General features: G+C 39.7%; 1 protein-coding gene and 1 pseudogene across 2 annotated transcripts in view; one reads left to right on the top strand and one right to left on the bottom strand.

Annotated features, from left to right (window-relative positions):
- The window catches only part of ZDHHC17 (zinc finger DHHC-type palmitoyltransferase 17), a 101,499-nt gene that overhangs the window by 22,548 nt on the left and 51,570 nt on the right, over positions 1-27,381 (top strand). Inside the window, exons 2-3 of the mRNA XM_053582658.1 lie at positions 14,246-14,349; positions 25,380-25,502. Of these exons, the coding sequence (XP_053438633.1) occupies positions 14,246-14,349; positions 25,380-25,502 (227 nt within the window). The remainder of the gene's footprint in view (positions 1-14,245; positions 14,350-25,379; positions 25,503-27,381) is intronic.
- Positions 11,266-13,985, bottom strand: LOC128580600 (cold shock domain-containing protein E1-like; annotated as a pseudogene). Its single transcript, XR_008378702.1, has one exon. The product of XR_008378702.1 is annotated as a cold shock domain-containing protein E1-like (transcript).

Below are 27,381 nucleotides of genomic sequence, written 5' to 3'. Positions count from 1 at the left end.
AAGCTTTGTGTAAAAGGCTTGGAATCAGTGGAAAGGAATGCTTGAGTTAAGATGAACGGTTCTGGTATCTGTCAAGTGATCTACCAGTGTCAGGTTGGAAAGTAAGCCCCTTATTCCAGGTTAATAAAAAACCCATTTAAAGAGATGTTATGGTTTGTAATGCCTGATTTAATGTTGTTCTTATGTGGTCTTAGGTCCTGTTTGTAACTTAATATCTTCATGCCACAAAGAGTCTGTTTTGTCAGTCTTAATGATGCCTGTTTTAACATTACTGCTAATCAGTTGTAGAGTCTGTAAACTCTAGAAGGGATGGGGGATGACGTGTGTCTGACCTTACTCTCCGCCATAGCTGGAAACTCAGCTGTGAAGGTTTTTCTGGGGTCCCTTTGGCCAAGAGGGGGTCTGTTCGATCAACCGAGGGCTTAGAATTTTATTTTTAGCTTAAATTATAATTGGGGCAAAACAGATCCTGGTATAGGTTAATTTAAAAATGCTATGGAAAAAAGTCTAATTTCCAATAATATTTGGAAGCTCACATTTGGCAACGTCAGTAAGACAAAGTGGAAATGCAGAGAATGCAGAAAACTGAGACTACAATTTAACCACCGTGTATGGTAAGTGAGGTCCCTGGGATGAAGATGTAATTACAGTCACACGAAAGCTTTATAATGGAATTCCTCAAGAAAGAGATTTATTTTTATTTTATGAATATTCATTATTTGTATGTAAAAGCAGTGTGTTTGTCCTTAGTAAAAAAAAAAAAAATAGTTTGCTTTGGAACATTTTCAGATTGAAACAGTTTTTCTTTTTTTTTTTTTTATTAAATCATAGCTGTGTACGTTGATATGATTGAAACAGTTTTTAAAGTTTTGTTGTTATTTCCAGGATATTATTACATTGTCTTCATCTGTTTTTCAACTTAAAATTGAAAGGCTCCTGCTTGTAATATTTGACTTATTTCTTTCCCCTCCTTTGTCCTTCCTCTGGATTATAAAGTCCTTGAAGGCAAGAGGCTGTACTTTGTACATATTCATAGTGCTGCTCTAAGCCTGGTGCAAAAAGAAAGTCAGTGATTCTGATGCTGTCTAAATTTAAAATGTTAGTATTTGGTGTGTCATATTTTTTTTTTTTTTGAGATAGATCCACGGTTGCCCTGGGTTGTACCGTGGCATCACCTCACAGCAACCTGCAACTCCTGGGCTCAAGTGATTCTTCTGCCTCCACATCCCAAGCAGCTGGGACTACAGGAACCGGCCACACTGCGTGGCTATTTTTTGATTGCAGCCAGCATTGTTTGGCGGGGCTGGGCTGGATTCGAACCCACCAGCTCAGTTCTATGTGCCTTAACCGCTTGAGTGATAGGCGCTGAGCCAGTCATAGATTTTTTTTTGAGGAAAGAACATAGGTTTTGATTCTTAAAATATATTCCATTAAAATGTTTTCTTTTGTCAGATGCAGTGGCTCCTGCCTATAAATCCCAGCATGTTGGAAGACCAAGGCTGAAGGACCCCTTGAGGTCGGGAGTCCAAGGTTATAGGTTACAGTGAGCTAAGATTGTACTGCTGCACACCAGCCTAGGGGACAGAGCGAGACCCTGCCTCTAAAACAATTAATGAAATAAAATTTTTTAATCTTGATTACTGATTTTTTTGATGCCCGTACAGCTTTGTACTTGCTGTATCCTGTCCTGGTCCTGCGTCTCAGTACACTGTAGAGAGCTTTGTGTATAGCAGTCAGTCAATATGCGTTTTCTTGGGCATAAGCATACTTTTCTGCTTAATAAGTATGGCCAAGTTTTTCTTTTTTTTTTTTTTTTTTTGTAGAGACGGAGTCTCACTGTACCGCCCTGGGGTAGAGTGCCGTGGCGTCACACGGCTCACAGCAACCTCTAACTCTCGGGCTTACGCGATTCTCCTGCCTCAGCCTCCCGAGCAGCTGGGACCACAGGCACCCGCCACAACGCCCGGCTATTTTTTGTTGCAGTTTGGCCGGGGCTGGGTTTGAACCCGCCACCCTCGGCATATGGGGCCGGCGCCCTACTCAATGAGCCACAGGCGCCGCCCAAGTTTTTCTTTTTCAGGTGTCTTCAGCCTATAGATGACAGAATTGAAGGTTTAAAAAACAATTTCCCTGTAGTTGGAGAGAAGAGAATCAGAAGAGAAAATGTAGACAGTGGGAAGTTTTTCTGGTTTGAGAAGTGTCTTTCTTTACCTCCCTTGGTATAGGGCATAGAGGAGTTGAAACTTGGAATTCAATGGAGAAATTAAATAGAAAAGATTTAAAGACAACAAATATACATCACTTTGCTTCATGAGTTATTCAGAATGTTGCATATACCCCCAATTCTACATCTGCCTATGTTCTAGTATAACATTTTATAATTTATCCTTTTTTATATATTGATGCACTTGTCTGTGAAAAATATCAGAAATGTAGCGATTTTTGAATGGATGATACTAGAGCTGAACATGTTCCATTTCTCTCTGTTCTCATATAAAATAAACATAATTGTATTTATATTATATTGGGGAATTTGACTATATAGCAAATGTTTTATTTTTTAATTATTTTTATTTTTTTGAGGCAGAATCTCACTTTGTTGCCCTTGGTAGAGGACCCTGGCATCATAGCTCACAGCAACCTCAAAGCCTTGGGCTCAAGTGATTCTCTTGCCTCAGCTTCCAAGTAGCTGGGACTACAGGCACCGGCCACAACACCCAGTTATTTTTAGAGACGGGGTTTTGCTCTGGCTGGTCTTGAACCTGTGAGCTCAGGCAATCCACCCACCTTGGCCACCTAGAGTACTGGGATTACAGGTGTAATCAGCATATCAACTTTGTTTTTTTTTTTTTTTTAATTTTTTTATTAAATCATAAGTGTATACAATGATATGATTATGGGGCATCATACACTCACTTCATAAACCATTTGACACATTTTTATCCCAGTGGTTAACATAGCCTTTCCGGCGTTATCTCAGTTACTGTGCCAAAACATTTATATTCTACATTTACCAAGTTTCGCAAATACCCCTGTAATATGCACCACAGGTGTGATCCCACCGATTCCCCTCCCTCTACCCACCCCCCCCTTTCCCACTTCCCCCTATTGTTAAGTTGTAGCTGGGTTATAGCTTTCATGTGAGAGTCCCAAATTAGTTTCATAGTAGGGCTGTGTACATTGGATATTTTTTCTTCCATTCTTGGGATACTTTACTAAGAAGAATATGTTCCAGCTCCATCCATGTAAACATGAAAGAGGTAAAGTCTCCATCTTTCTTTAAGGCTGCATAGTATTCCATGGTATACATATACCACAATTTATTAATCCATTCGTGGATCGATGGGCACTTCGGCTTTTTCCATGACTTAGCTATTATGAATTGGGCTGCAATAAACATTCTGGTACAAATATCTTTGTTATGTTGTGATTTTTGGTCTTCTGGGTATATGCCCAGCAGAGGAATTACAGGATTGAATGGCAGATCTATTTTTAGATCTCTGAGTGTTCTCCATATATCTTTCCAAAAGGAATGTATTAATTTGCATTCCCACCAGCAGTGCAGAAGTGTTCCCTTTTCTCCGCATCCACGCCAACATCTCTGGTCTTGAGATTTTGTGATATAGGCTACTCTCATTGGAGTTAGATGATATCTCAAAGTAGTTTTGATTTGCATTTCTCTGATGATTAAAGATGATGAGCATTTTTTCATATGTCTGAAGGCCTTGCGCCTGTCTTCTTCAGAGAAGTTTCTCTTCAAATCCCTTGCCCAGCCTGCGATGGGATCCCTTGTTTTTTTCTTGCTGATGCGTTTGAGTTCTCTGTGGATTCTGGTTATTAAACCTTTGTCAGAGTTATACCCTGCAAATATCTTCTCCCATTCTGAGGGCTGTCTGCTTGCTCTGCTTACTGTGTTCTTAGCTGTGCAGAAGCTTTTTAGTTTGATCAAGTCCCAGTAGTGTATTTTTGAAGCTGCTTCAATTGCCCGGGGGGTTCTCCTCATGAAATACTCACCCAGACCAATTTCTTCAAGGGTTTTCCCTGCATTCTCCTCTAGTATTTTTATAGTTTCATGTCTTAAGTTTAAATCTTTAATCCAATGAGAGTCTATCTTAGTTAATGGTGAAAGGTGTGGGTCTAATTTCAGTCTTCTGCAGGTTGCCAGCCAGTTCACCCAGCACCATTTGTTAAATAGGGAATCTTTTCCCCACTGAATGTTTTTAATTGGCTTGTCAAAAATCAAATAGCGGTAAGTAGCTGGATTCATCTCTTGGTTCTCTATTCTATTCCAGATATCTACTTCTCTGTTTTTGTGCCAATACCATGCTGTTTTGATCACTATCGATTTGTAGTAAAGTCTGAGGTCTGGTAGTGTGATTCCTCCTGTTTTGTTTTTATTTCTGAGTAATGTCTTGGCTGTTCGAGGTTTTTTCTGATTCCATATAAAACGAAGTAATGTTTTTTCAAGATCTTTAAAATATGACAGTGGAGCTTTAATAGGGAGTGCGTTGAAAGTATATATTGCTTTGGGTAGTATGGACATTTTGATAATGTTGATTCTTCCTAGCCATGAGCATGGTATGTTTTTCCATTTGTTAACATTTTCAGCTATTTCTTTTCTTAGAGTTTCATAGTTCTCTTTATAGAGATCTTTCACGTCTTTTGTTAGGTAAATTCCCAAATATTTCATCTTCTTTGGCACTACTGTGAATGGGATAGAGTCCTTAACTGCTTTTTCAATTTGACTGTTGTTGGTGTATATAAAGGCTACCGATTTATGAATGTTGATTTTGTAACCTGAGACGCTGCTGTATTCCTTGATCACTTCTAGGAGTTTTGTAGTAGAGTCCCTAGTGTTTTCCAGATACACAATCATATCATCTGCGAAGAGCGAGAGTTTGATCTCTTCTGACCCTATATGGATACCCTTGATCGCCTTTTCTTCCCTAATTGCGGTGGCTAAAACTTCCATTACAATGTTGAAAAGCAATGGAGACAATGGGCAGCCTTGTCTGGTTCCTGATCTGAGTGGAAATGATTCCAATTTAACTCCATTCAATATGATATTGGCTGTGGGTTTGCTGTAGATAGCCTCTATCAGTTTAAGAAAAGTCCCTTCTAGACCAATTTTTTTGAGTGTTCTGATCATGAAGGGATGCTGGATATTATCAAAAGCTTTTTCTGCATCAATTGAGAGAATCATATGGTCTTTGTTTTTTAATTTGTTTATGTGCTGAATTACATTTATAGATTTACGTATATTGAACCAGCCTTGAGACCCTGGGATAAAACCAACTTGGTCATGATGTATAATTTGTTTGATGTGTTGCTGGATTCTGTTTGTTAGGATCTTGTTGAATATTTTTGCATCTATATTCATTAGTGATATTGGTCTATAATTTTCTTTTCTTGTTGGGTCTTTTCCTGGTTTGGGGATCAGAGTGATATTTGCTTCATAGAACGTGTTGGGTAGTCTTCCTTCTTTTTCTACCTTTTGGAACAGGTTGAGTAATATAGGTACTAATTCCTCTTTAAAGGTTTGGTAGAATTCTGACGTGAAACCATCTGGTCCCGGGCTTTTCTTTTTAGGGAGGTTTTGTATAGTTGATGCTATTTCTGAACTTGATATGGGTCTGTTCAACATTTCCACTTGATTCTGGTTAAGTCTTGGAAGGTGGCGTGCTTCCAAGTATCGGTCTATTTCCTTCAGATTTTCATATTTCTGAGAATAAAGTTTCTTGTAATATTCATTAAGGATTTTTTGGATTTCTGATGAGTCTGTGGTTATTTTGTCTTTGTTGTTTCTGATTGATGATATTAGAGATTTTACTCTTTTTTTCCTGATTAGGTTGGCCAGAGGTTTATCTATTTTATTGACCTTTTCAAAAAACCAGCTTTTTGATTTATTGATCTGTTGTATTATTCTTTTGTTTTCAATTTCATTTAATTCTGCTCTAATTTTGGTTATTTCTTTTCTTCTACTGGGTTTGGGGTTGGAATGTTCTTCCTTTTCCAGTTGCGTGAGATGTCCCATTAAGTTGTTAACTTCCTCTCTTTCCGTTCTCTTGAGGAAGGCTTGCAGTGCTATAAATTTCCCTCTTAGAACTGCCTTTGCAGTGTCCCAGAGGTTCTGATAGCTTGTGTCTTCATTGTCATTTTGTTCCAAAAAATTGGTGATTTCTTTCTTAATCTCATCTCTGACCCAGCTATCATTCAGCATAAGGTTATTTAACTTCCATGTTTTTGTATGGGTATGCAGATTCCTGTTGTTACTCAATTCAAGTTTTATTCCATGATGGTCTGAGAAGATGCATGGAATAATTTCTATTCCTTTAAATTGACTGAGGTTAGACTTGTGACCTAAAATGTGATCAATTTTGGAGTAAGTTCCGTGGGCTGATGAGAAGTATGTGTATTCAGTTTTGTTGGGATGAAATGTTCTGTAGATGTCTGCTAAATCTAAATACTGGATGGTTAGGTTTAAATCTAAGATTTCTTTGCTCAGCTTCTTTCTGGAGGATCAATCCAACACTGCCAAGGGAGTGTTGAAATCTCCAACGATTATGGAGCTGGAGGAAATCAAGTTACTCATGTCTGTTAGAGTTTCTCTTATAAATTGAGGTGCATTCTGGTTGGGTGCATAGATATTAATAATTGAGATCTCGTCATATTGAGTATTACCCTTAACAAATATGAAGTGACCATTCTTGTCCTTCCTTACTTTTGATGGTTTAAAGCCTACTGTATCTGCAAATAGAATTGCAACACCTGCTTTTTTCTGATTACCATTTGCCTGAAATATGGATGACCATCCTTTCACCCTGAGTCTGTATTTGTCTTTTAAGTTGAGATGTGACTCTTGTATGCAACAAATATCTGGCTTAAGTTTTTGTATCCAGTCAGCTAACCTATGCCTCTTTAGAGGACAGTTTAAGCCATTCACATTGATGGAGAGTAAGGATAAGTCTGGTGGAATTTTGGGTATCGAGTTTTTCAAAGGTCCAGTGGACATTTTTAATCCTTTCGCCAGTGTGGAAGTTGGAGTTTGATCCGAAGTTTCTGAGTGAGTTTACTTTTGTGGTATAGGATTGGGTTGGTCATTGTGGAGGATAGGTCTGAGAACATCCTGAAGAGCTGGTTTACTTATGGCAAATTTTTTCAACATATGAATGTCATTGAAGTATTTAATTTCTCCATCATAGATGAAACTCAGTTTAGCTGGATACAAGATCCTGGGTTGAAAGTTTTTTTGCTTTAGGAGATTAAAAGTTGATGACCAGCCTCTTCTTGCTTGAAAAGTTTCAGCAGAGAGATCTGCAGTTATTCTAATATTCTTACCTTTGTACGTTATAGTTTTCTTTCGCCGGGCTGCTTTGAGAATCTTCTCTTTCATGTTAACTTTAGTGAAGCTAATTATGATATGTCTGGGAGATGGCTTATTGGGGTTGAATCGTGCTGGGGTTCTGAAGCTGTCTGCTATCTGAATTTCAGATTCTCTAGGCATGTCTGGAAAATTTTCTTTCATAATTTCATGTAGAAGGGCCTCTGTGCCCTTGGCTGCCACGTCATCAGCCTCCGAAATTCCTATAACCCTTATGTTATTTTTTTTCGAATTATCTGAGAGCTCTCTGAGTGAGTGATCCGTTTTTGCTCTCCATTTCTCTTCCTCTTTGAGAGATTGGGAGCGTTCGAAGACTTTATCTTCAATGTCAGAAATCCTTTCTTCTGCTTGCTCCATTCTGTTACTGAGGGATTCTACTGTATTTTTCATATCTTTGAGGGCTGTAAGTTCTTGTTTCAGTGTGTCTAAGTCTTTGGTGGTTTTGTCTTTAAATTCGTTAAATTCTTGAGACAGTTTTTGAATTTCTCCTCGAATTCCTAATTCCATTTTATTAATCTTGTCTGCAAACCAAATTCTGAATTCGACTTCTGACATCTCAGCCAGTTGTTTATGAATGGGATCTTCAATCACATCTGCCGTATCTTTTCTTGGGGGGGTTGATCTATTCTGGTTATTCATGTTACCAGAGTTTTTCCGCTGATTCCGCCCCATGGTTTACTCCCTTTGGTTTTTCCCCTGGGGTTTTATCTAGGGCCCGTACAGTGTTGTGGCCTGAGAAACTGGGGCCCTGTCTGGTGTGGTGGAGCAAAGTGGTTCTGTCTTGTTTTCAGCTGGTTTCTGTTCGATCCTATTGCAACTTCTACTCTGGCTTGAAGTCTCAGCTGTGTGGAAAAATCAGCAATTAAGTCACCCCGCCTGCCCACCTCTGGCCCCAGTTGGAAAAGGAGAATCAAACCTTCCTACAATCGCACACCCAGGGCACCACCTGAAAAGTCCTCAGTCTATTAGCCCAGTTCAAAAGGTCCGAATCAACTGTCTCAATCGGCACTTGTCTCAGGTGGAAGGGTTCAAGAGGTCTCTGGGAACTGGATCACAGGGGCCTGGTGGCTCCTCTGAGACAGCTCACCCCAGTGCAGCGTGGGGTCAGGAGGAGCCACCCCGCAAACAGAGCAGTCTGGGAAGGTTGACGTCTCCTTCCCCACTTTGCCCCTCCGTCGGACCCAGTCACTGGTATCTCTGCAGATGGCTAACCCAGTTGCCTGCAGTGAACAGACACTCCAGGGGTTTGCACCTGCCTGAATCGCGAGGAAGTCTGCCAGGCCCCCGCAGACTGCCGCTATCTAGCAGGAGGAGATGGGGCCTGACATCTTTGAGTGTTTGATGCAGGTGATGGGAGGGAGGTGTTCACTCAGGCTTAGCCCCGTCCCTGATGGATGCTGCTAACAGAACAGAACAGAACAGACAACTTTGTGAGGTTCTGTCTCTGTTCCTGTCGTCGCCTACAGGAGACGGGCTGTTTTGAGTTCAAACGTCTTTGCTGCTGGAGAATTGCGTCTGAACACCTCTCTGGGTCGGCCCCGCCCTGGAGGCTTCTGGGTTTGTGAGCCGTGACACCGGTGGCCTCCTCTGGTTGCCCAGGGAGACAGGGGGTGTGGCCTCAGAATATCCAGAAGTGAGCGTTCTGCCGTTAAAGAAAAAACGGCTGTTGATCTACCTCCAGGGAACTGCTGCTCTGGTGTGGGCACTCAGGCGACCCTTTTCTCCTCTGTCCCGCGCCCCAGAGTCAGCACTGAGCGGCCGCAGTTTGTGCTGGGTCCACACCCCTTAAGAGATCCCCCAAGAATCAGAACTCTTGGGGGATGGGCCCCCTGACCCGGATTGGGAGTGGGGCGGGGGGAAGCTAGAGTTTCATTCAGTTTCACGCAATACTACGGTCCGGGGAGGGCTCCTGCACTGCACCGCAGGGAAGTGCCGCCAAGGCTTGATTTTCCCTCAGCAGAGTGCCCTCTCCTCGCTCACATATCCCAGAGTCAGCGCTGACCTGACGCAGCTCAGGCACTGTGCACTCCCCTCGAGAAATCACCCAAGGAGCCGAACTCCGGAGGGATAGGCCCTCAGACCCCGAGTGAGAGTAGGGGCTCTCAGCTCTCAGCGGGGAGGCCAGGGTCTTATTCAGTCTTGTGCCCGGGGAGGGCTCCTGCACTGCACCGCAGGGAAGTGCCGCCAAGGCTTGATTTCCCCTCAGCGGAGTGCCCTCTCCTCGCTCACGTATCCCAGAGTCAGCGCTGACCTGACGCAGCTCAGGCTCTGTGCACTCCCCTCGAGAAATCACCCAAGGAGCCGAACTCCTGGGGGACAGGCCCTCAGACCCCGAGTGAGAGTAGGGGTTCTCAGCTCTCAGCGGGGAGGCCAGAGTCTGATTCAGTCTTGGGCCCCGTATGCCCGGGGAGGGTTGGTGCACTGCACCGCAGGGAAGTGCCGCGAGGCGTGACTCCCCCTCAGCCCGGTGCCCTCTCCTCACTCGGCGCGCCTCAGAGTCAATGCTGACCAGTCGCAACTCGGGGACTGTCCACTCCCCTTGAGAAATCACCCAAGGATCCGAAGTCCTGGGGGACAGGCCTCCGGACCTCAGTGGGCGGGGAGGGGAGCGCCGGGGATTCAGGGTTGCCGGCAAAGGATTCCCAAAGTTTTATTCAGCCCTATGTCCGGCAGGAGAACGCCACGGCACCCCAGTAGGGGAGGTAGGTCCAGTTTTTAGAAGGTCTCTCCCGTGGAGTGTAGTGGGAGGGGCTTTAATTTCTGCCCACTTGTTCAATTGTGGGGCTCTTGAGCCGGTCTCATGGGGGAGGGGGACTCCCGTCCGCTTGGTGGTGGATTTTGTACCTTTTGTTTGCGTCCTTGTGATCACAACTTGCCTCAGCGGTGTTGATGTGCGTTCTTCAGCCTTCTCAATTGGTGAGGCTCAAGTCCACCAGGATACTTACTAAATTCCTGTCCCTTAACTCTCCTTCTGGACGGGAGCCTTTGTTGAAAGCTGGCTTCAGTCCGCCATCTTGTCTCCCCTCTAGCATATCAACTTTGAATGAATGTAATATTCTGTGAATTTTCATTTAAATTTTTATATAAAAAGTTAGTTTTATTCTAGGTGGGTGGAATGCCTGAGCTCACAGGTTCGAGATCAGCCTGAGCCAGAGTGAGATCCCATCTCTAAAAATAGCAGGCATTGCAGCCGGCACCTGTGGTCCCAGCTACTTGGGAGGCTGGGGCAAGAGAATTGCTTGAGCCCAAGAGTTGGAGGTTGCTGTGAGCTGTGACACTATAGCACTCTATGGAGGGTGACAAAGTGAGACTGTCTCAAAAAAAAAAAAAAAAAGAGAAGTTACTTTTCTTAAGGATATTGACATTTTTTGAACTATTCAAGTGGATTTACTTTTTATCAGAGCTGCTCCATGCTCCTTATTTATCTGATGGTGACCCTGAGCGTGGAGTTTAAGAAAAGGTGATAATGTCCTTAGGTTCCTTCCTATAGGACCTTAGTGTTTATTTGGGAAATAGGACAGGGTGTGTGACAAAGATTTTAAAGTAAAGTTTTAGGGCTGGAGGTTAGCTAGAGTAAGAAAAAAATTGATCTGAGGGAATGAATTGATTTGCCATAAAGGTATGAGTTCTGGGATGAATTTCAGGTAGTTACTTGTCACTGATTTACAGTGTTGCAACTTTTTTTATTTTGGGAATGTGTACAAGAGATCTATTTGAATGTACTTTTTGTCTAATAAGAGTACAGACTTCAGAACAATGTAAAATTTAATCACTTAATTATTTCAAACAGCAAAAGCACTAGAATAAAATATTGAAATATTTTTTGTACCTGTTTTTTCACTTTTTTTTTTTTTTGGTGTTCTTAAATTTATTTATTTTTTTAAACGTAACAGGAGGAAGGTGTTAAAACTGGTCTAATAGCTCAATAGAATAAGTATTCCAGATTTGGGGAGGGATGAAGAGGGAGATATTCAGAACCCTTCATCAGAATCCCCCCCCCAACTTGATCATAGTGGATTAATGATGTGCTTTGTGGATGTAGTTAGTCAAGGACACCAGCTTGACGGATCTTTCTTTCTGCACCAAATCCCATTGCGTTATCTGGTCCCCTTGGCTGACGAAGAACCATTAGGCGAGGAGTACTGGCATCATCCAGGGTAATGTTCTTCAAGCAATTGACCAACCTATCAGGTCTAGGAGCTGCAACAACTTTGGGGCCTTCACAGACTCGCCAAACATTACAGGCGCTGCTGCACTTGCCAGTGTGCTGATTAAGAATCACTGACAACTCCACCTCATCTCCTGCCTGTAGCTCAATGCCATCCTGAACTTCTTTCACATGGAAAAAGAGCTTCTTGCTATCTCCTACTTCATAGTTAATGAAGCCAAACTGATCTTTCACACACTCCACTGTGGCCCTACTCAGGGGTGTGATGTTGTAGGCCATAGTCTGTGCATTTTGGCCCAGGACACACAACTGGAACTTGACACTCTCCCCTTTCTGCAGGTAATCCCCTTTGTTGGCCATCCCAGCTATGCCAAATGGATAGACCTCACCTTTCATATCCCCCTTCCTCCACAATCTCAGTCATTCCTTGGTACTCTGTCTGTGTTGGATCAACACTCCTCAGGGGACGAATGACTTTGCCAGAGTAGATTAGATGGTGGGATCAGCTTCCTCAGTAATACCATTCACTGAATGTGTTTTGTTCACTTTTTCTGCACTGACTTTATTGCCTTTGCCTTTGGACAAGCTGTACTCAACCATGTCCCCCAGTTCCAGGCTATCAACATCACCAGAGAACTCACTGTAATGGAAGAAGATTTCCTTATCATGATTGGCTTTTTCAATAAATCCAAAATTATCCTTTAGAGTTGCCACATAACCCAAGAGCCTCTTGGAGTTGGAATTACGACCTAAAAGTCATACACAAGTTGCAATTTGCTGTCCAGGCCTCTGTTTGTCACTAATACTAAATTCAGCCTTATCTCCTATCTGAGGAGAAGTAGATCTTTCCACATCCTTGGCTTGAAAAGCAATAGTCAGCTTCACCCCACAATCATCATAAGCAATAATGCCATCCTCAGCCTCCTTCTCTTTGCCTTTATTTGGGCTAGTGGTTTTAGGATTGGAGAAAGTAGCTTCTTTTTCTACAGTGCCCAGAAAACGATGATCTGAATGGGAATGGAATGAAACTGTGCCCTTGGGAAGTTTTTTAATCCTAATAGCATGATTTCTTTGGACAGAGAGCATATCAGGAACCACAGTAAACTCCACTTCATCTGCAGTATGGAGCTGGTTCCCATCTAGAATTTCACTGAAGTGGAAGAACATGCGAGCATCACGTTCCAAACACTTGATGAAACCAAAACCATCTCTCATGGCGGCAGCCACACCCATTTCTTTGGCTTCATTAGTGAACTGACATGTATTTGATAGAACTTCTAGATTGGTTGCTCACTCTAATTTGTCACGTTGGTCTGTTGAAATATTAAAACTAACATAGTCACCTTCCAGCAGGGTCACTTTGGATTTTGTATCTTTGTCTCCAAAGGGAAGTTCTTTAGGAATCACAAAGTCAACTTTGATGTGTCCTGGCAATGGGTCATTCTGATTTTTACTGGGTACTTTTGGGATAACTTTGGTTACAGTTCCTTCAAAATGTTCAATGCTGATGTCTTCAAAAATGACTGTTCCTTGAGGCAATAGTCTGACATCTGTTGCAACTTCTTTACCATTTCTGTCCTTGATTGTGAATTCCACATCATCTCCAGGCTGTAAGGTTTCTAGGTCACCCTTAAATTCACTATAGTGAAAGAATATCTCTTTTACAACATCAACTCTTTCAATAAAGCCAAACGCCTCCTTCATGGCACAACCTACTCCCTGACAGTGGGCTTGTTTCTTTTTCAACAGCATAATGTTACGAGCTCTTACAGCACCAGTATGTTTATTGTTATCAATTACAAAGTTTATTTTATCTCCAGTTTCCAGCTGAACACTTCCTTCGACATCTTCAGGAGTGTAAGTCAGATAAAACACTTCTTGTCCATTCGTTCGTTCTTCAGGGAGGATTTCTGGTTTTATCTTCACCAGTTTAACAGCAATCGGTTTCCTAGTCTGCCGAACAGATGATACTTCAAATTCAACATCATCTCCTACTTTTAAGTCCTGCAGGTTGCCATTATACTGTGAACAGTGGAAGAAAAGTCTAGCTTGACGTTCTGAACACTGAATAAATCCGTAAGAGGTTAACAGTTTTTCAATAACCCCAGTTCCACGCAGTGCTGCTGAAGTACCATTGGGGTATCCATTGTGTCCATTTTTGTGGAGAAGGTTTGGATCAAAGCTCATCTCACAGTGATAACCAAATATTGCACTTCCAGTAGTATTTGCTGATTCTTCTTTTTCAGCACACGTTTCAAAGGATGAAAGTTGCTAGTATTAAAAAAAAGAGTGAGAGAAAATGATCTACCAAGCTAATAAAGAATACAACTGCTGCTGCACCGGGCAATCTCACAGTACAGCACTGAAGAAAACAAAGACTACTAGCAGCGTTGGGAAGTGCTCTTTCTAAGCTGTAGAGTAGGCACAAACTTCTTGTTTCAGATCAAGTGTGTGTCTTCAACTTAAGTGTACTCTTCTTTGGTCTTGTTGATTGTTATGAGGTTTGCTTCTTGCCTGATGTGAACTTGAAGCAGCAGTTTCAGGTGGTAAAGTTTGTTCTGTTACACTTCATATCCAACAGCTCAGCACCCCCCTCCAGCGCTGCCATAAGCAGCACGGCCTGGTACGCAGGAATAAATCTCGCTTCTCTCCTGTTTTTTCACTTCTTGATTGTGTGTGATTTTTCTCTTTAACAGGAAATCAAACCCCAAAGCCATTATAACCACGGATATGGTGAACCTCTTGGACGGAAAACTCACATTGATGATTACAGCACATGGGACATAGTCAAGGCTACACAGTAAGGTTTTTGTTGTAATTGTTTTCTTTGGCATCTGCATTTTAAGTGAAATATTAACCTGAATAACAGCCTTACTACCTTGAGAAGGTTGTCCATATCTCAAATAAATAAATTTCTTTTCCATTGGCTACTTTGATGTGTTTGTTTGCTGTTGGTACTTAGTAATCTTTCCAGAAATTAATTATGCTCTAAGAATGTAAAATTGGTTATGAAGAATTGGAAAACATTGTTGGTATTAAAGCATTTTTTTTTTTTTTTTTTGTAGAGACAGAGTCTCACTGTACCGCCCTGGGGTAGAGTGCCGTGGCGTCACACGGCTCACAGCAACCTCTTAACTCTTGGGCTTACGCGATTCTCTTGCCTCAGCTTCCCGAGCAGCTGGGACTACAGGCGCCCGCCACAACGCCCGGCTATTTTTTTGTTGCAGTTTGGCCGGGGCTGGGTTTACCCTCGGTATATGGGGCCGGCGCCCTACTCACTGAGCCGCAGGCGCCGCCTGGTATTAAAGCATTTTAAATGGAAAATATTAGTGCATATCCAATGTTCTCTTCCCTTTCAACCAGATGTACAGATTAGAAAGAAAATGTGTTTCCTTTATTTATTTAACCTCTGCTGAGGGAAATATCTTATAGAGTTGTCTAAAATGTTATCTTCAAAATGCCAGTTTTTGAAATCGACCAAGGAAAAGGGTAAATCTAAGCATATTATAATGCAAATCATATGGAACTTGAGATATTAACCATCTGCAAACAAAAAGGAGAAACTAGTTCATAGGGTCTTCGGCTTTAAAGAGTTGTCTGAAGTTCATTGCATCTAGTAGAGTTAAATGGTCACAACTTAAGGTGTATGTTTTTTGAGGGGGGGGCATCTTGTTATCTGCATATTTACTTCAAGAAGAAAGCATGAAGTGATGTCTGTTATACCAGTAAACTAAGTAAAACTGAGTATTTTTTGTTCTCTGAAGCTATGAAATAGTATTTTTTTCTAGTGTAAAGAACTTGCTATGCTTTTTTTATTATATAAAGTGCTGGAAACCTTAACACTATTCAGTGCAAACCAAATTTCAGAGAAATGTGGCCTTTATTAAAACTTGCTTAAAGGTGTCTGAATTACTTAGCATCCTTACCTGGATCCTAGAAAGTGCTTCAAACTGTTTTGAATGTCTCGGAATTGTATGCAGAATTTTCTGTGTTAGAGCATGTTTCTTAGTACAATCTGTGACTTTCATTACATTTTTAAAGGGGCTGTGATCCCCATGAAATTATTCAACAATCTGAATAATTTGACTATAAAGTGATCTCTTTTCTTTGCATAGGCGTTGAGTGCAACAACATAAATTCCATGACATCTATAAAAAATGATTATTTTTCTTTTTCTTTTTGAGACAGAACCTCAAGCTGTTGCCCTGGGTAGAGTGCTGTGGTATCACAGCTCACAGCAACTTCCAACTCCTGGGCTCGAGTGATTCTCCTGCCTCTGCCTCCCAAGTAGCTGGGACTCCAGGTGCCCGCCACAACACCTGGCTATTTTTTGGTTGCAGCCATTGTTGTTTGGTGGGCCTGGGTTGGATTTGAACCCCCTAGCTCAGATGTATGTGGTTGACACCTTAGTCGCTTGAGCCACAGGCACTGAGCCTTCTTTTTCTTTTTTAGTGTTCTTCAGTCCTCTGAAGATGATTTTGTTTTCTTTTGTATGTTTCTTTGTTGTTTGGTTTGACTAGGCTGTCTTATCTAAATACAGGTTGCCTAATCAGAAATGCTCGAGACCAGAGTGTTTTGAATTTCAGATGTTTTTTATTTCGTCATATTTGCGTATTCATAAATGAGATATTTTGGGGATGATACTAAAGTCTATAAACTTGAAATTCAACTGTGTTTCATATATGTATGTCTTATAAACATAGCCTGAAGGTATTTTATCTACAGTATTTTCAATAATTTTATGTACTTGTTACATGAAGTCAGGTATGGAATTTTCCACTTGTGGTATCATGTTGGCACTTGGAATTTTTAGATTTTGGAGGCTTTTGTATTGGGAGTGATCAACCTGTACATACTTTTTAGTAGACTAACGTGAAATCTTATTGTTTTCCACATTTTAAACAACAAGAAAAACAAGACAGGCAAAACTCCAAGTTCTGTGTCATTACAGCCTAATTTATTTTTTTCATGGTCTTCCCTTTCTCACTTGGAATATGCTTAGAAATTTTTAATTATTTACAGTGGAAATAAAAAATACACAATACTAAACTTTAATATATAAATTTTGATTCATTTTTAAAAATATATAGGTTTGAATTTAATACTTTAATCAGTTACATTTAGGCCTTAATATATTATGTAAATAATTCATTCTGTGACATAGCTGAGGCTCTTTGTGCTTGCCAGATTCAGCAAAAAACAAATAGTAGGATGCCTACTATTTTAGATGAATAATTTTTATTTTTTTAGTGTAAGTGTTCCATATATTGTATGGTAACCCTACTTCTGAACCTTTTATTTTTGATGAACCAAGTTTGATTATCTTTCATATATTTTGACTTGGGATACTATCCATTCTAGAATTATCTCTTACCTAAATGTTAACTGTTATTCCAGAAATTAGAAATACTCTGAGTAGAAATAAATGGTTTACTTAGAAATAATCATCGGGGTTATTTTGCTATCCAGTGTATGCTGTGTCATTTTTCTGTTTGCTTATGTTTCTGCTGATCTCTGCAGTTCTGTTCCACCTTTTCTCTTCCACTTTTCTTCAGCCCAGTTTATGCTCTGGGTCTGCACTGGGAAGCAATGGGTAATTGCTTGCTCTAGCTGGCTTGGGGAGGGGTCGAGTGAGAGGGAGAAGGTGAAAGAATAAGTTTGAGTCTTTTGGTAGTCAATAATAACAGAAATAGTTTAGCTTGGAATCTTTTCTGCTAAAAGAAAATTTATTTATGTATTTATTTATTTTTGGTAGAGACAGAGTTTCACTTTATCACCCTTGGTAGAGTGCCGTGGCTTCACACAGCTCACAGCAACCTCCAACTCCTGTGCTTAGGTGATTCTCTTGCCTCAGCCTCCTGGGTATCTGGGACTACAGGTGCCTGCCACAAGGCCTGGCTATTTTTTTGTTGCAATTTGGCTGGGGCTGGGTTTGAACCTGCCACCCTCGGTATATGGGGCCAGCGCCCTACCCACCGAGCCACAGGTGCTGCCTGAAAATTCTATTTCTTGGTAATCATGAATAGGATAATAATTTAACCAAATAATTGGTATCATATCAATATGCAAATAGCTGATACATATAAAACGTTTATTATACTTAATATATAGTGAACATACAATGAATGTTGCCTCCTTTATCTTGATCAAAGTTTCCAGATAGAGATCGGTCTTCATATTTTCAAAGGTGATTTTAACACCTGCAGATTCTTGACCTTTTTGTGAGGGACTGTTAGCTTATTTCTTTGTATTTGAACATTTGTAATTATCAGTAGTATTCAGTTTATTACTTTTTTTGCTCTTGAAAGAGACTAAGAATATTTTAATTTTTTTGATTATTTAAAAATATTTGGAAGTTTTATAAAGATGCCATTTGTGGGATATGTAGTTTACCTTATAAACATAAAAAACAAGCTTTGGAAAATATATAAAAGTAAAGGAGGAAAATGTGATCTGTATTGCTAGGAAAAACAAGTAGCAATTTCATATGTCTTTAAAAGGGAGATACATTTATAAACTTAAAAAGTGTCGAAGGCGTGATTTTTCCTCGAACCTACATATTGAACAACAATTCTCATTGTTCAACCGTAACAAAACCTCAAGAAGTATACATTCTTTTAATCAAGTCAGTTAATTGGCTTATATTTAAGGTAATGGGTAATAAGGTAAGATTTAATTCTGCTCTATATAGGCTTGGTGCCTGTAGCTCAGTGAGTAGGGTGCCAGCTACACACACCGAGGCTGGCGGATTTGAGCCCAGCCAGGGCCTGCTAAACAACAATGACAACTGCAAACAAGGGCACCTGTAGTCCCAGCTACTGGGGAGGCTGAGGCAAGAGTGTCTCTTAAGCCCAAGAGTTTGAGGTTGTGAGCTGTGACATCACGGCACTCTACCGAGTGTGACAAAGTGAGACTCGCAAAAAAAATTCTTCTCTATATTATATATATCTTCTGCCTTGTTTGTTCCCCAGTCCCTTCGTTACTGCTTGTTGAAGATCCCTTATATGTGATAAGTCAGTTCTCCCTCCCTTCTCTCAAGATTCTGTTTTTAACTTTGTCTTTTGACAGTTTGATTATGATGTGTCTAGGTGTGAGTTTCTGAGTTTATCCTACTTGGAGTTATTTGGGCTTCTCCAATATAAAGGTTATATAGCTCTTATTTATCTGTCTATAGATCTTGGTGTATAGATTAATGTTTTCATCACATTTGGGAAATTTGGCCACTATTCAAATATTCTTTCTGTTTTTTCCTTTCTTCTTCTTCTAGGAGTTCAATTATATACGTATATGTTGGTGTGTTTGTTCTGTAGGTTTCTGAGACTGTTCATTTTTCTTCTTTTGTTCTTTTTTTTTTTTTTATTGTTGGGGATTCATTGAGGGTACAATAAGCCGGGTTACACTGGTTGCATTTGTTAGGTAAAGTCCCTCTTGCAATCATGTCTTGCCCCCAGAATCTTTTGTTCTTTTTTTTTTTTTTTTAATTAGACTGGGCACCTCAATTGACCTATCACTAATTTTTTTTTTCAGCCTGCTAAAAGCTGCTTTTTTGTTGTTGTTATTGCTGGGGTTTTTTTTTTGAGACAGAGTCTCACTATGTCACCTTCTGTAGAGTGCTTTGGCATCATCGCTCACAGCAACCTCTAACTGTTGGGCTCAAGCGATTCTTTTGCCTTTGCTTCCCAAGTAACTGGACAACAGGCGCCCACCACAACACTGGCTATTTTTTGGAGATGAGGTCTCACTCTGTCTCAGGCTGGTCTTGAACCTGTGAGCTCAGGCAGTCCATTCCAACTCGGCCTCCCATGTGCTGGGTTACAGGCGTGAGCCACTGTGCCCAGATAAAAGCTGTTTTGAGCATTTTTTTAGTGGAGTTTTCATTTTAGTTATTGTACTTTTCAACTGTAGATTTTAACCACAGGTGCAGGCTTTGGGACGAGCCTGCAGGTTTTTTTTTTTTTTTCTTTTGCAAGTTTTGGCTGGGGCTGGGTTTGAACCTGCCACCTCCAGCATATGGGACGGGCGCCCTACTCCTTTGAGCCACAGGCGCTGCCCCTCAACTCTAGATTTTGAGTTCTTTTAATAATTTCTTTCTTTCTTGGTATTTCTGTAAGGTGAGACATTGTTCTTATATTTAATTCTTTAGACACATTTCCTTTAGTTCTTTAGTATTTTTCTTTTCTTTCTTTCTTTCTTTTTTTTTTTTTTTTTGAGGCAGAGTCTCAGTCAGTTGCCCTTGGGTTGAGTGCTGTGGCATCATAGCTCATAACACCTCAAATTCTTGGGCTCAAGCAATCCTCCTGCTTTGGCCTCCCAAGTAGCTGGGACTACAGGTGCCTACCATAACACCTGGGTTGTTTTTCTATTGTTCGTAGAGATAGGGGTCTTGTTCTTGCTCAGGCTGGTCTTGAACTCCTGAGCTCTAGCAGTGCACTTGACTAGGCCTCCAAGAGTGCTGGGATTATGTGAGCCACCATGCCCAGTCCCTCTTTAGTGTTTTTCTTGACTAAATGTTCTCTGCATGGCTGAAAACCTTTGGTACCTGATTTCCAGAGTTCTGAAAAAGTTGATTCAGGTAATTTTTGCCACCTTTTTCTTTGCTTTTGTGCAGAGACAAAGAGCCCACTGTTGAAGAGTATTTCATTCTTGAATGCTATGTATACTCAAAGATCAAAGTACGCTTGTGCCAACTGGGTTTATAAACAGTTTACATTGCTCTACATTTAGTTCAAAGAATACTAATGGTGAAAATTTACAGCTGTGCTTTACTATTATGTAAATTACCAAAAATTAAAAGCTTTTTTCTTTCAGTCATTTCCTTTGTAATATAATGGGTAGCAGGATACCATTAAGTTGTTAATAATTACGAAGCCAGATATTTAGACATCAAGTAACTTTGTATTTTTTGTGAACATTTCTCAAACTAAGCATCATAAACACATACAATAGAAACTCCATAGTTGACCACCTCCCTACCTTGACCACCTCCTTAAGTTGACCTAATTTTAACAGACTGGACGTGCACCATGTGTATGTATTGGAGCAGTTGGTCTAGTTCTATATGTCGACCGCTTCTGCTTCTGTGTGTTGACTCGTTAACCATCCCATCCCTTGGGTGGTCAACATACAGAGGTTCTACTGTATTAGGTTTTATGGGACTAAATGAGTGGTTCTTTTTGTTTGACTGTGTTTTGTTTTTGTTTCTTGAAAGCTTAGCTGGTTTTTCCTCCAGTATTTTATTTTTGCTTACTTGGACAGTTAAGTACTTCATGTTCTTCACATCACCAGTTCTGCACAGCTCTCCATCTTTCTCTCTCTCTCTCTCTTTTGAGACAGGATCTTTGAGTCACCCTAGGTAGAGTGCAGTGGCATCATCACAGGTCACTGCAACTTCAGACACCTAGGCTCAAGGGATTCTCTTAGCTCACCTTCCCAAGAAGTGGGGACTATAGGCATCTGCCCCTATGCCCAGCCATTTTTTTCTTTTTTGTAGGGGAGGGTGGGTCTTGGTCTTGCTCAGGATGATCTTGAACTCTTGGCTTTAAGCAGTCCTCCCGCCTCAGCCTCCCAGAGCTACACCCCCAGCCCATCACCCCTTTTTTCTTTTCCTCAGAGCCCAGTTTCTCCATTTGAGATTTTACTCCTTTCAATATCTCCTTTCTTTCCTTTGTCATTAAGGTTGCCCCCCCCCACAATGTATCATTTCAGATCAGAAAACAAATATATTCCTGTAGTAACATCTTAAGGGAAAAAACTCAGCCACTCTTGTTTATTCCTTACATATCATTCAAACTATCATATTCTTGAAAAGTATTTATGTATACTGCCAGAAATTTCTGGTTTTAAGTCATTTACTTAAGTTATGAAGCATAACTGTCACATTATGCAAGTGCTAGCATTTTGCCATAGTTGCTCCAGGTTGCTTGCTAGTGTGTTCTTTCCTTTACCCACCCCCCAGAGAAACCTCTCTTGAAGTCTCTGAATCGCTCTCATTCACAGTCCCATACATTTCTATAAACAAAGTATGCCGCTATAATGTATGCTTATAATTTATATAAATTGTATTTTATACACATCCTTTTGTAGATTGTTTTTTCTTTTTTCTTTTTTTTTTGAGACAGAGTCTCACTATGTCGCCCTTGTTGGAGTACGGGGGCATCACAGCTCACAGCAACCTCCAACACTTGGGCTTAAGCAATTCTCTTGCTTCAGCCTCCCAAGTAGCTGGGACTACAGGTGCTTGCCACAATGTCTGGCTATTTTTTGTTGCAGTTGTCATTGTTGTCTAACTGGCCTGGGCTGGGATCGAACCCGCCACCCTCTGTATGTGGCTGGCACTGCAACCACTGTGCTACGGGCGCCAAGCTGGTACTACTTTTTTTAATGTCAGTATATGTGCCAGAGCTTAAAATAATGTCCTGAAAGGGAAACATCTGTATTTCTTCTGTAAGTTTCAAGATTTTATCGTTTTACATTTGTGTGCTTATTTGTAATCTTAATTTAGGAATTTTTTGTATGGTGTGAACACACTTCTAGTTTCGTTTCTTTACCGTAGATAACCAGTCATATCCCAACCACCATTTACTGAGTTGTTTGTTCTTTCTCTGATAACTTAATAATATGTCTCTTTTATGCTTGAAGCTGCCACATATGTGGTCCATTTCTCCATATTCTTTTCTGTTCCATTTATTGAATCTTGTTAAATCTTGGATATCATGTTGTTTTATTCACTGTATTTTTTTTCCCTAGTTTTCAAAAAGGGCTTTTCTGTTCTTGACTTTTTACTTTTCCCAAATGAGTTTTAGAGTCCCACGTGTGAAGTTTGTGCAGTGTTCTTGGGATTTTAATTAGAATTGCAGTGAATTTGTAGGTCAGTGTTGGGGAAATACATATATGATATATATTTTATATATATTATTATATTTTCATTTATCTTATTTACAGTGAACGTAGTATAATTAAGTATGCTTTATCATTGTTATTTTAGGCCTTGGTTTAATATTTTATGCACATCTAATCATACTTCTTTTTGATGATTTTCTTGCCTAAAAATAAAAAAGACACCTTACAAACATAATTCCAAAATTGAAGAATTGCAGTGTAGGTGGCATCTACTAAATCACAATTGTTACCTTTTCAGTATTCTACTTTAACAAAGATTTTATGGAACTTTACCAAGTACCTATCTATTTTCTGGTGACAATTACTATTTACAAACTAATTAGGTTTGAATACTTTTGTAATTATAACAAATGGGTTCAAACATTAGAAAATTATTTCAAAATGTTTTATTTTGTCCACATGAAGTTTTATAGATAACATATTTAAATCTTTTAGAAACTATATTATATAATGATGGAAATACAACGATCTGACAATTAAGTTTGCAAGCTCACCCTAGAAAAAGTGCTGTGTACCTCAGAATTTCTTTCTTTCTTTTTTTTTTTTTTTTTTTTTATTGTTGGGGATTCATTGAGGGTACAATAAGCCAGGTTACACTGATTGCATTTGTTAGGTAAAGTCCCTCTTGCAAGCATGTCTTGCCCCCAGAACAGAATTTCTTTTTAAATTTCTTTTTAGGTTATCTGTCTCCATGGTGATACAGATGGTCCTGACTTAGAAGGATTTGACTTACTATTTTTTTACTATGTGATGGTGCAAAAATGATACTCATTCAGTAGAAACTGTATTTCAAGTACTCATCCAACCATTCAGGTTTTCATTTTCAGTATAGTATTCAATAAATTAGGTAAGATGTTTAACAACATTCCATAGGCTTTGTGGTAATAAATGATTTTGCCCAGCTATAGACTAATGTAAATGTTCTGAGCATGTTTAAGGTAGGCTAGACTAAGCTATGATGTTTAGTAGGTTAGGGGTATGAATATGTTTTCAATTTATGATATTTGCCACTTAACGGTAGTTTTGTTGGAGCTCAGCCCATGGTGAGTCAAGGAACAGCTGTATTTCCATTTTATTTATGCGCTGTTGTGTTGGCTTTCTCCATGTCTTTTAGTTCTTTGAGCATCTTTAATTCACTTGTCCTAAGTCTTTGTCTAGTAGGTTGCCACCGGGTGTTTCTCAGGCTAGTTTTTGTTGATTTGTTTTTTCTTTTGAATGGGCCACACTTGCCTGTTTCTTTGTATGCCTTCTGATTTTTGTTGTTGTGGTTAAAAACTGTACATTTGAATCTAATAATGTGGTAACTCACAAGATGAGATGCTCTCCTGTCCCTAGAGTTTGCTGTTTTTTTGTTTACTGTTTTTGTTGTTTTGATTGTTGTAGGTGTTCTCTGTGTCAGGGGTCAGCCTGAGGTGTGAAATGGAGGTCCTCCCAGGTCTTTTCTCTGCTTGCACTTTTCTCTGGGCATGCACCGTCACTTTCTCGTTCCCCTGTATACACAGTTGCTTTTGAATGTTCTAGTCTTTATTGTCTGGCATCTAAAAGGAGAAAAAGAGAGAAATGAAGGGGAGAAATAAAGGTGATTACCTTGTGTACATGTGTCTGTATATACACACTTCCAAAATAGAGCCAGCGAGGGCAGCAGTGTGCAGGCTGTATTAAATATTAGTAAAGCTAATTTCTCTATTAGATAACTTAACACATATAAGTGGATACTTTTTTGCAACAGAATCTCCTCTGTCCTCTGGGTAGAGTGCCATAGTGGCATAGCTCACAGCAACCTCAAACTCTTGGGCTCAAGCGATCCTCCTGCCTTCGCCTCCTGAGTACTGGGACTATAGATGTCCATCACAATGCCCGGCTTGTTTTTCTATTTTTAATAGAGACAGGGTCTTGCTCTTGCTCTTCCTCTTGCTCTTGCTCAGGCTGGTCTCGAACTTGTGAGCTCAGGTGATCCCCCGACCTCAGCCTTCCGGAGTGCTGGGATTACAGGCGTGAGGCACTGAGCTTTAACTATCCCTTTATTACAAGTATGCCCTTACTTAACCTCACCATGTGGCGTGCCTTCCCTGTTTTGTAGACTATTCTGATTAAGAAATTATTTTTAAAGCTCATTTAAATTTTTGTGTCATATATTTCCAAGGACCTGATATTTTGGTTAGGATGAAGTTGATGGTGGTTGTGGCTTGATGGGATCTTGATGGTTTATTGTACTAGTCTTTTTTTGTTTGTTTGTTTTTGTTTTTTGTACTAGTTTTTTTTTTTTTGTTTATGCTTGAAAATTTCCATAGTAAGAAAGTTAAAAGAAGTCCTTAATTTCACACAGTAAAGGAAGGATCAGAGTCCCTGCTTAGGCCTGTCTCTTTTATCAGATACAAATATCTTTTCTGGAATTCTCCCAGTAGATGTATATATATCTCATTGGCTTGAACTGAGTCACAGGACTCTTCCCCACCCCCTCACACTCTGAACTTCAGGAATATAGAAGCTAAATTTGCAAATAGAGAATCCTGGGGCTTGGTAAAGCATCCTGCTTCCTTGATGTTCTTCTAAATCATTTATATGCTTCTTGTTACTGATTTTTGTGTATTTAATAATTTTTAGCTTGTGTGTATTTTTAAAATCTGCCTTAAGTGTTTTGAGGAATAAAGTGGTGATATGAAGAAAAATAAGTAGCTGATGGAAGTTTTCTTTCCTCCTTTACCTACTGAGACTTCTATTATTACAAATGAGAAATTTTAGAACTATAAAATGGATTAGTAAAAGCTTCTGGAATGTTGATATTTAAAAGTAATATTTTCTGTTGAGAAGTATGTTTTAATTTCCATTTACTACAATGAAGCATGATTTTATTCTGAAAATGTTATGTTTAGCTGAAAATGTTCTTGTTCGATAGTAGTTAACAATTCTATATTTTTTTTTCTTTTCGAGATACGGAATATATGAACGCTGCCGAGAGTTGGTGGAAGCAGGATATGATGTGCGGCAGCCAGACAAAGAAAACGTGACCCTCCTTCATTGGGCTGCCATCAATAACAGAATAGATTTAGTCAAGTATGTGTTTCCATATTTTTAATCAGTTAGTACTTTAGTCGTTGGTTTTATTATTATAAAAATATTGGCAATAATTGTTATTAAAACTAATAATTTCTATAATTGGTAGCTTTTAAAATGTTGACCCTATGTATCTTTTTCCTGAAAACTTTGCTTTTGATAACTTACTGTACTGACTGCTTTTTTATGTATGTTGCCTTTATTGTTCTTAAAATAACCCTATGTGACATATAACAATTACTACCATTCTACCACAGAGGAAACTTAAGCTCAGAGGGGTTTAAATGTGCTACCTAGTGACACACAGCTAGAAAGGTGGAAGGCAGGGCTTAAACTCAGGCATCTGACTGGGTTTTTTTCCCATAGAATCCATATTTAGATGGATTTAGAATCTAAATATGGATTCTATGGGAAAAAAACAACAAAAGGAAAGAGAAGAGTTGAAAAGGTAATTATCACACCAGCCTAAGTAGTAAATACTTTACATGCTAAGCCTAAAATGATTTTGTCCTTTATCATTAATTTGTTTGTTTAATGTCAGTAACAGGTTGTTAATCAAGAGTCAGGATAAGAAATCTTTCTTAGTAAGTCACTCTTTCACGTGAGCGTGAGCATATGCTCTTCCAAGATCTTAGTAAGTCTGATTTAGTAGTTTTTGACATTTTGGACATAACATTTGTAGATAAAGATGTGAATTCACAGTGAGCTACTTGCAGGTGTGTAGGCATGTGCAGTGGAGTCCGGAGGCAAATGGTGTATTAATGCCGGCAACAGATTTGCCCTAGGTCCTCGGCAAGATGAAGCAAGTAATAGCTAAAGCACTGAGTTATATGAATCACTTTCTTACAGAAAGTGTACTTCCATTTTCTTTGTTTCTTCTTTTTCTTTGTATATTCTTAACCTTGCCTCTGCCTTCAGTATGGGTTTCCTGATACTTAATTCTGTTTTTGTCAGAAAAAGTTTTTATTTCATCTTTGTGAAGGAGATTTTCACATGGCATTGAAATCTAGGTTTGCAGGTTTTCTTTGTGTCATTTTTGCTTTTACCTATTTGCAAAGATCATTTCACTGTTTTCTGGCTTCTCTCACTATTGAGAAATTGTCTAAGTATCACGCTTTTTTTTTTTTTTTTTTTTTTGAGACAGAGCCTCAAGCTGTTGCCCTGGGTAGAGTGCTGTTGCATCATAGCTCACAGCAACCTCCAACTCCTGGGCTCAAGCGAGTCTCCTGTCTCTGCCTCCCAAGTAGCTGAGACTACAGGCGTCTGCCACAAAGCCCGGCTATTTTTTGGTTGCAGCCGTCATTGTTGTTTGGCGGGCTCAGGCTGGATTCGAACCCACCAGCTCAGGTGTATGTGGCTGGTGCCTTAGCCGCTTGAGCCACAGGCGCCGAGCCTAAGTATCACATTTTTGAAGGCTCTTTTTTATTTTTTTTCTGACTGCCTTTAAGATTTTTCTATTTCTGCAGTTTTACAATGATAGATCTAGGTGTGGATTTCCTTGTGTTTATCCTGAATGAGATTGCGAGGAATTCTTGATTCTGTGGATTGATGTTTTCATTGGTTAAATTGCTTCAGATATTGCTGCTGTCCCCTTCCCTTTTGCTGTGCTTCTGGAAGCCAGTTAAATAAACGTCAGACCTTTTCATTGTATGTGCGCTGTGTCTCTTGCCCTTTCTTCTGTATGTTCTATCTTTTTGTCTCTTTTTCAGTTGGGATTTCTTCTGATCTATCTTACAGTTCATTTACTTTTTGTGTATGTATAATATATTATTAAATTCATTCAGTTTGTTTTTAATTTAAAAAATTTAATTTTCAGCTTTAGAATACTTAACTTTTTTCAAATCTGTTACTTAAATTGTTAGTTGCTGAAAATTTCAAG

This window comes from Nycticebus coucang, chromosome 3 (assembly GCF_027406575.1).
Source record: "Nycticebus coucang isolate mNycCou1 chromosome 3, mNycCou1.pri, whole genome shotgun sequence".
NCBI classification, from domain to species: Eukaryota; Metazoa; Chordata; class Mammalia; order Primates; family Lorisidae; genus Nycticebus; species Nycticebus coucang.
The sequence above is the reverse complement of the archived record's forward strand: the minus strand, read 5'-3'. Positions and strand labels throughout refer to the sequence as shown.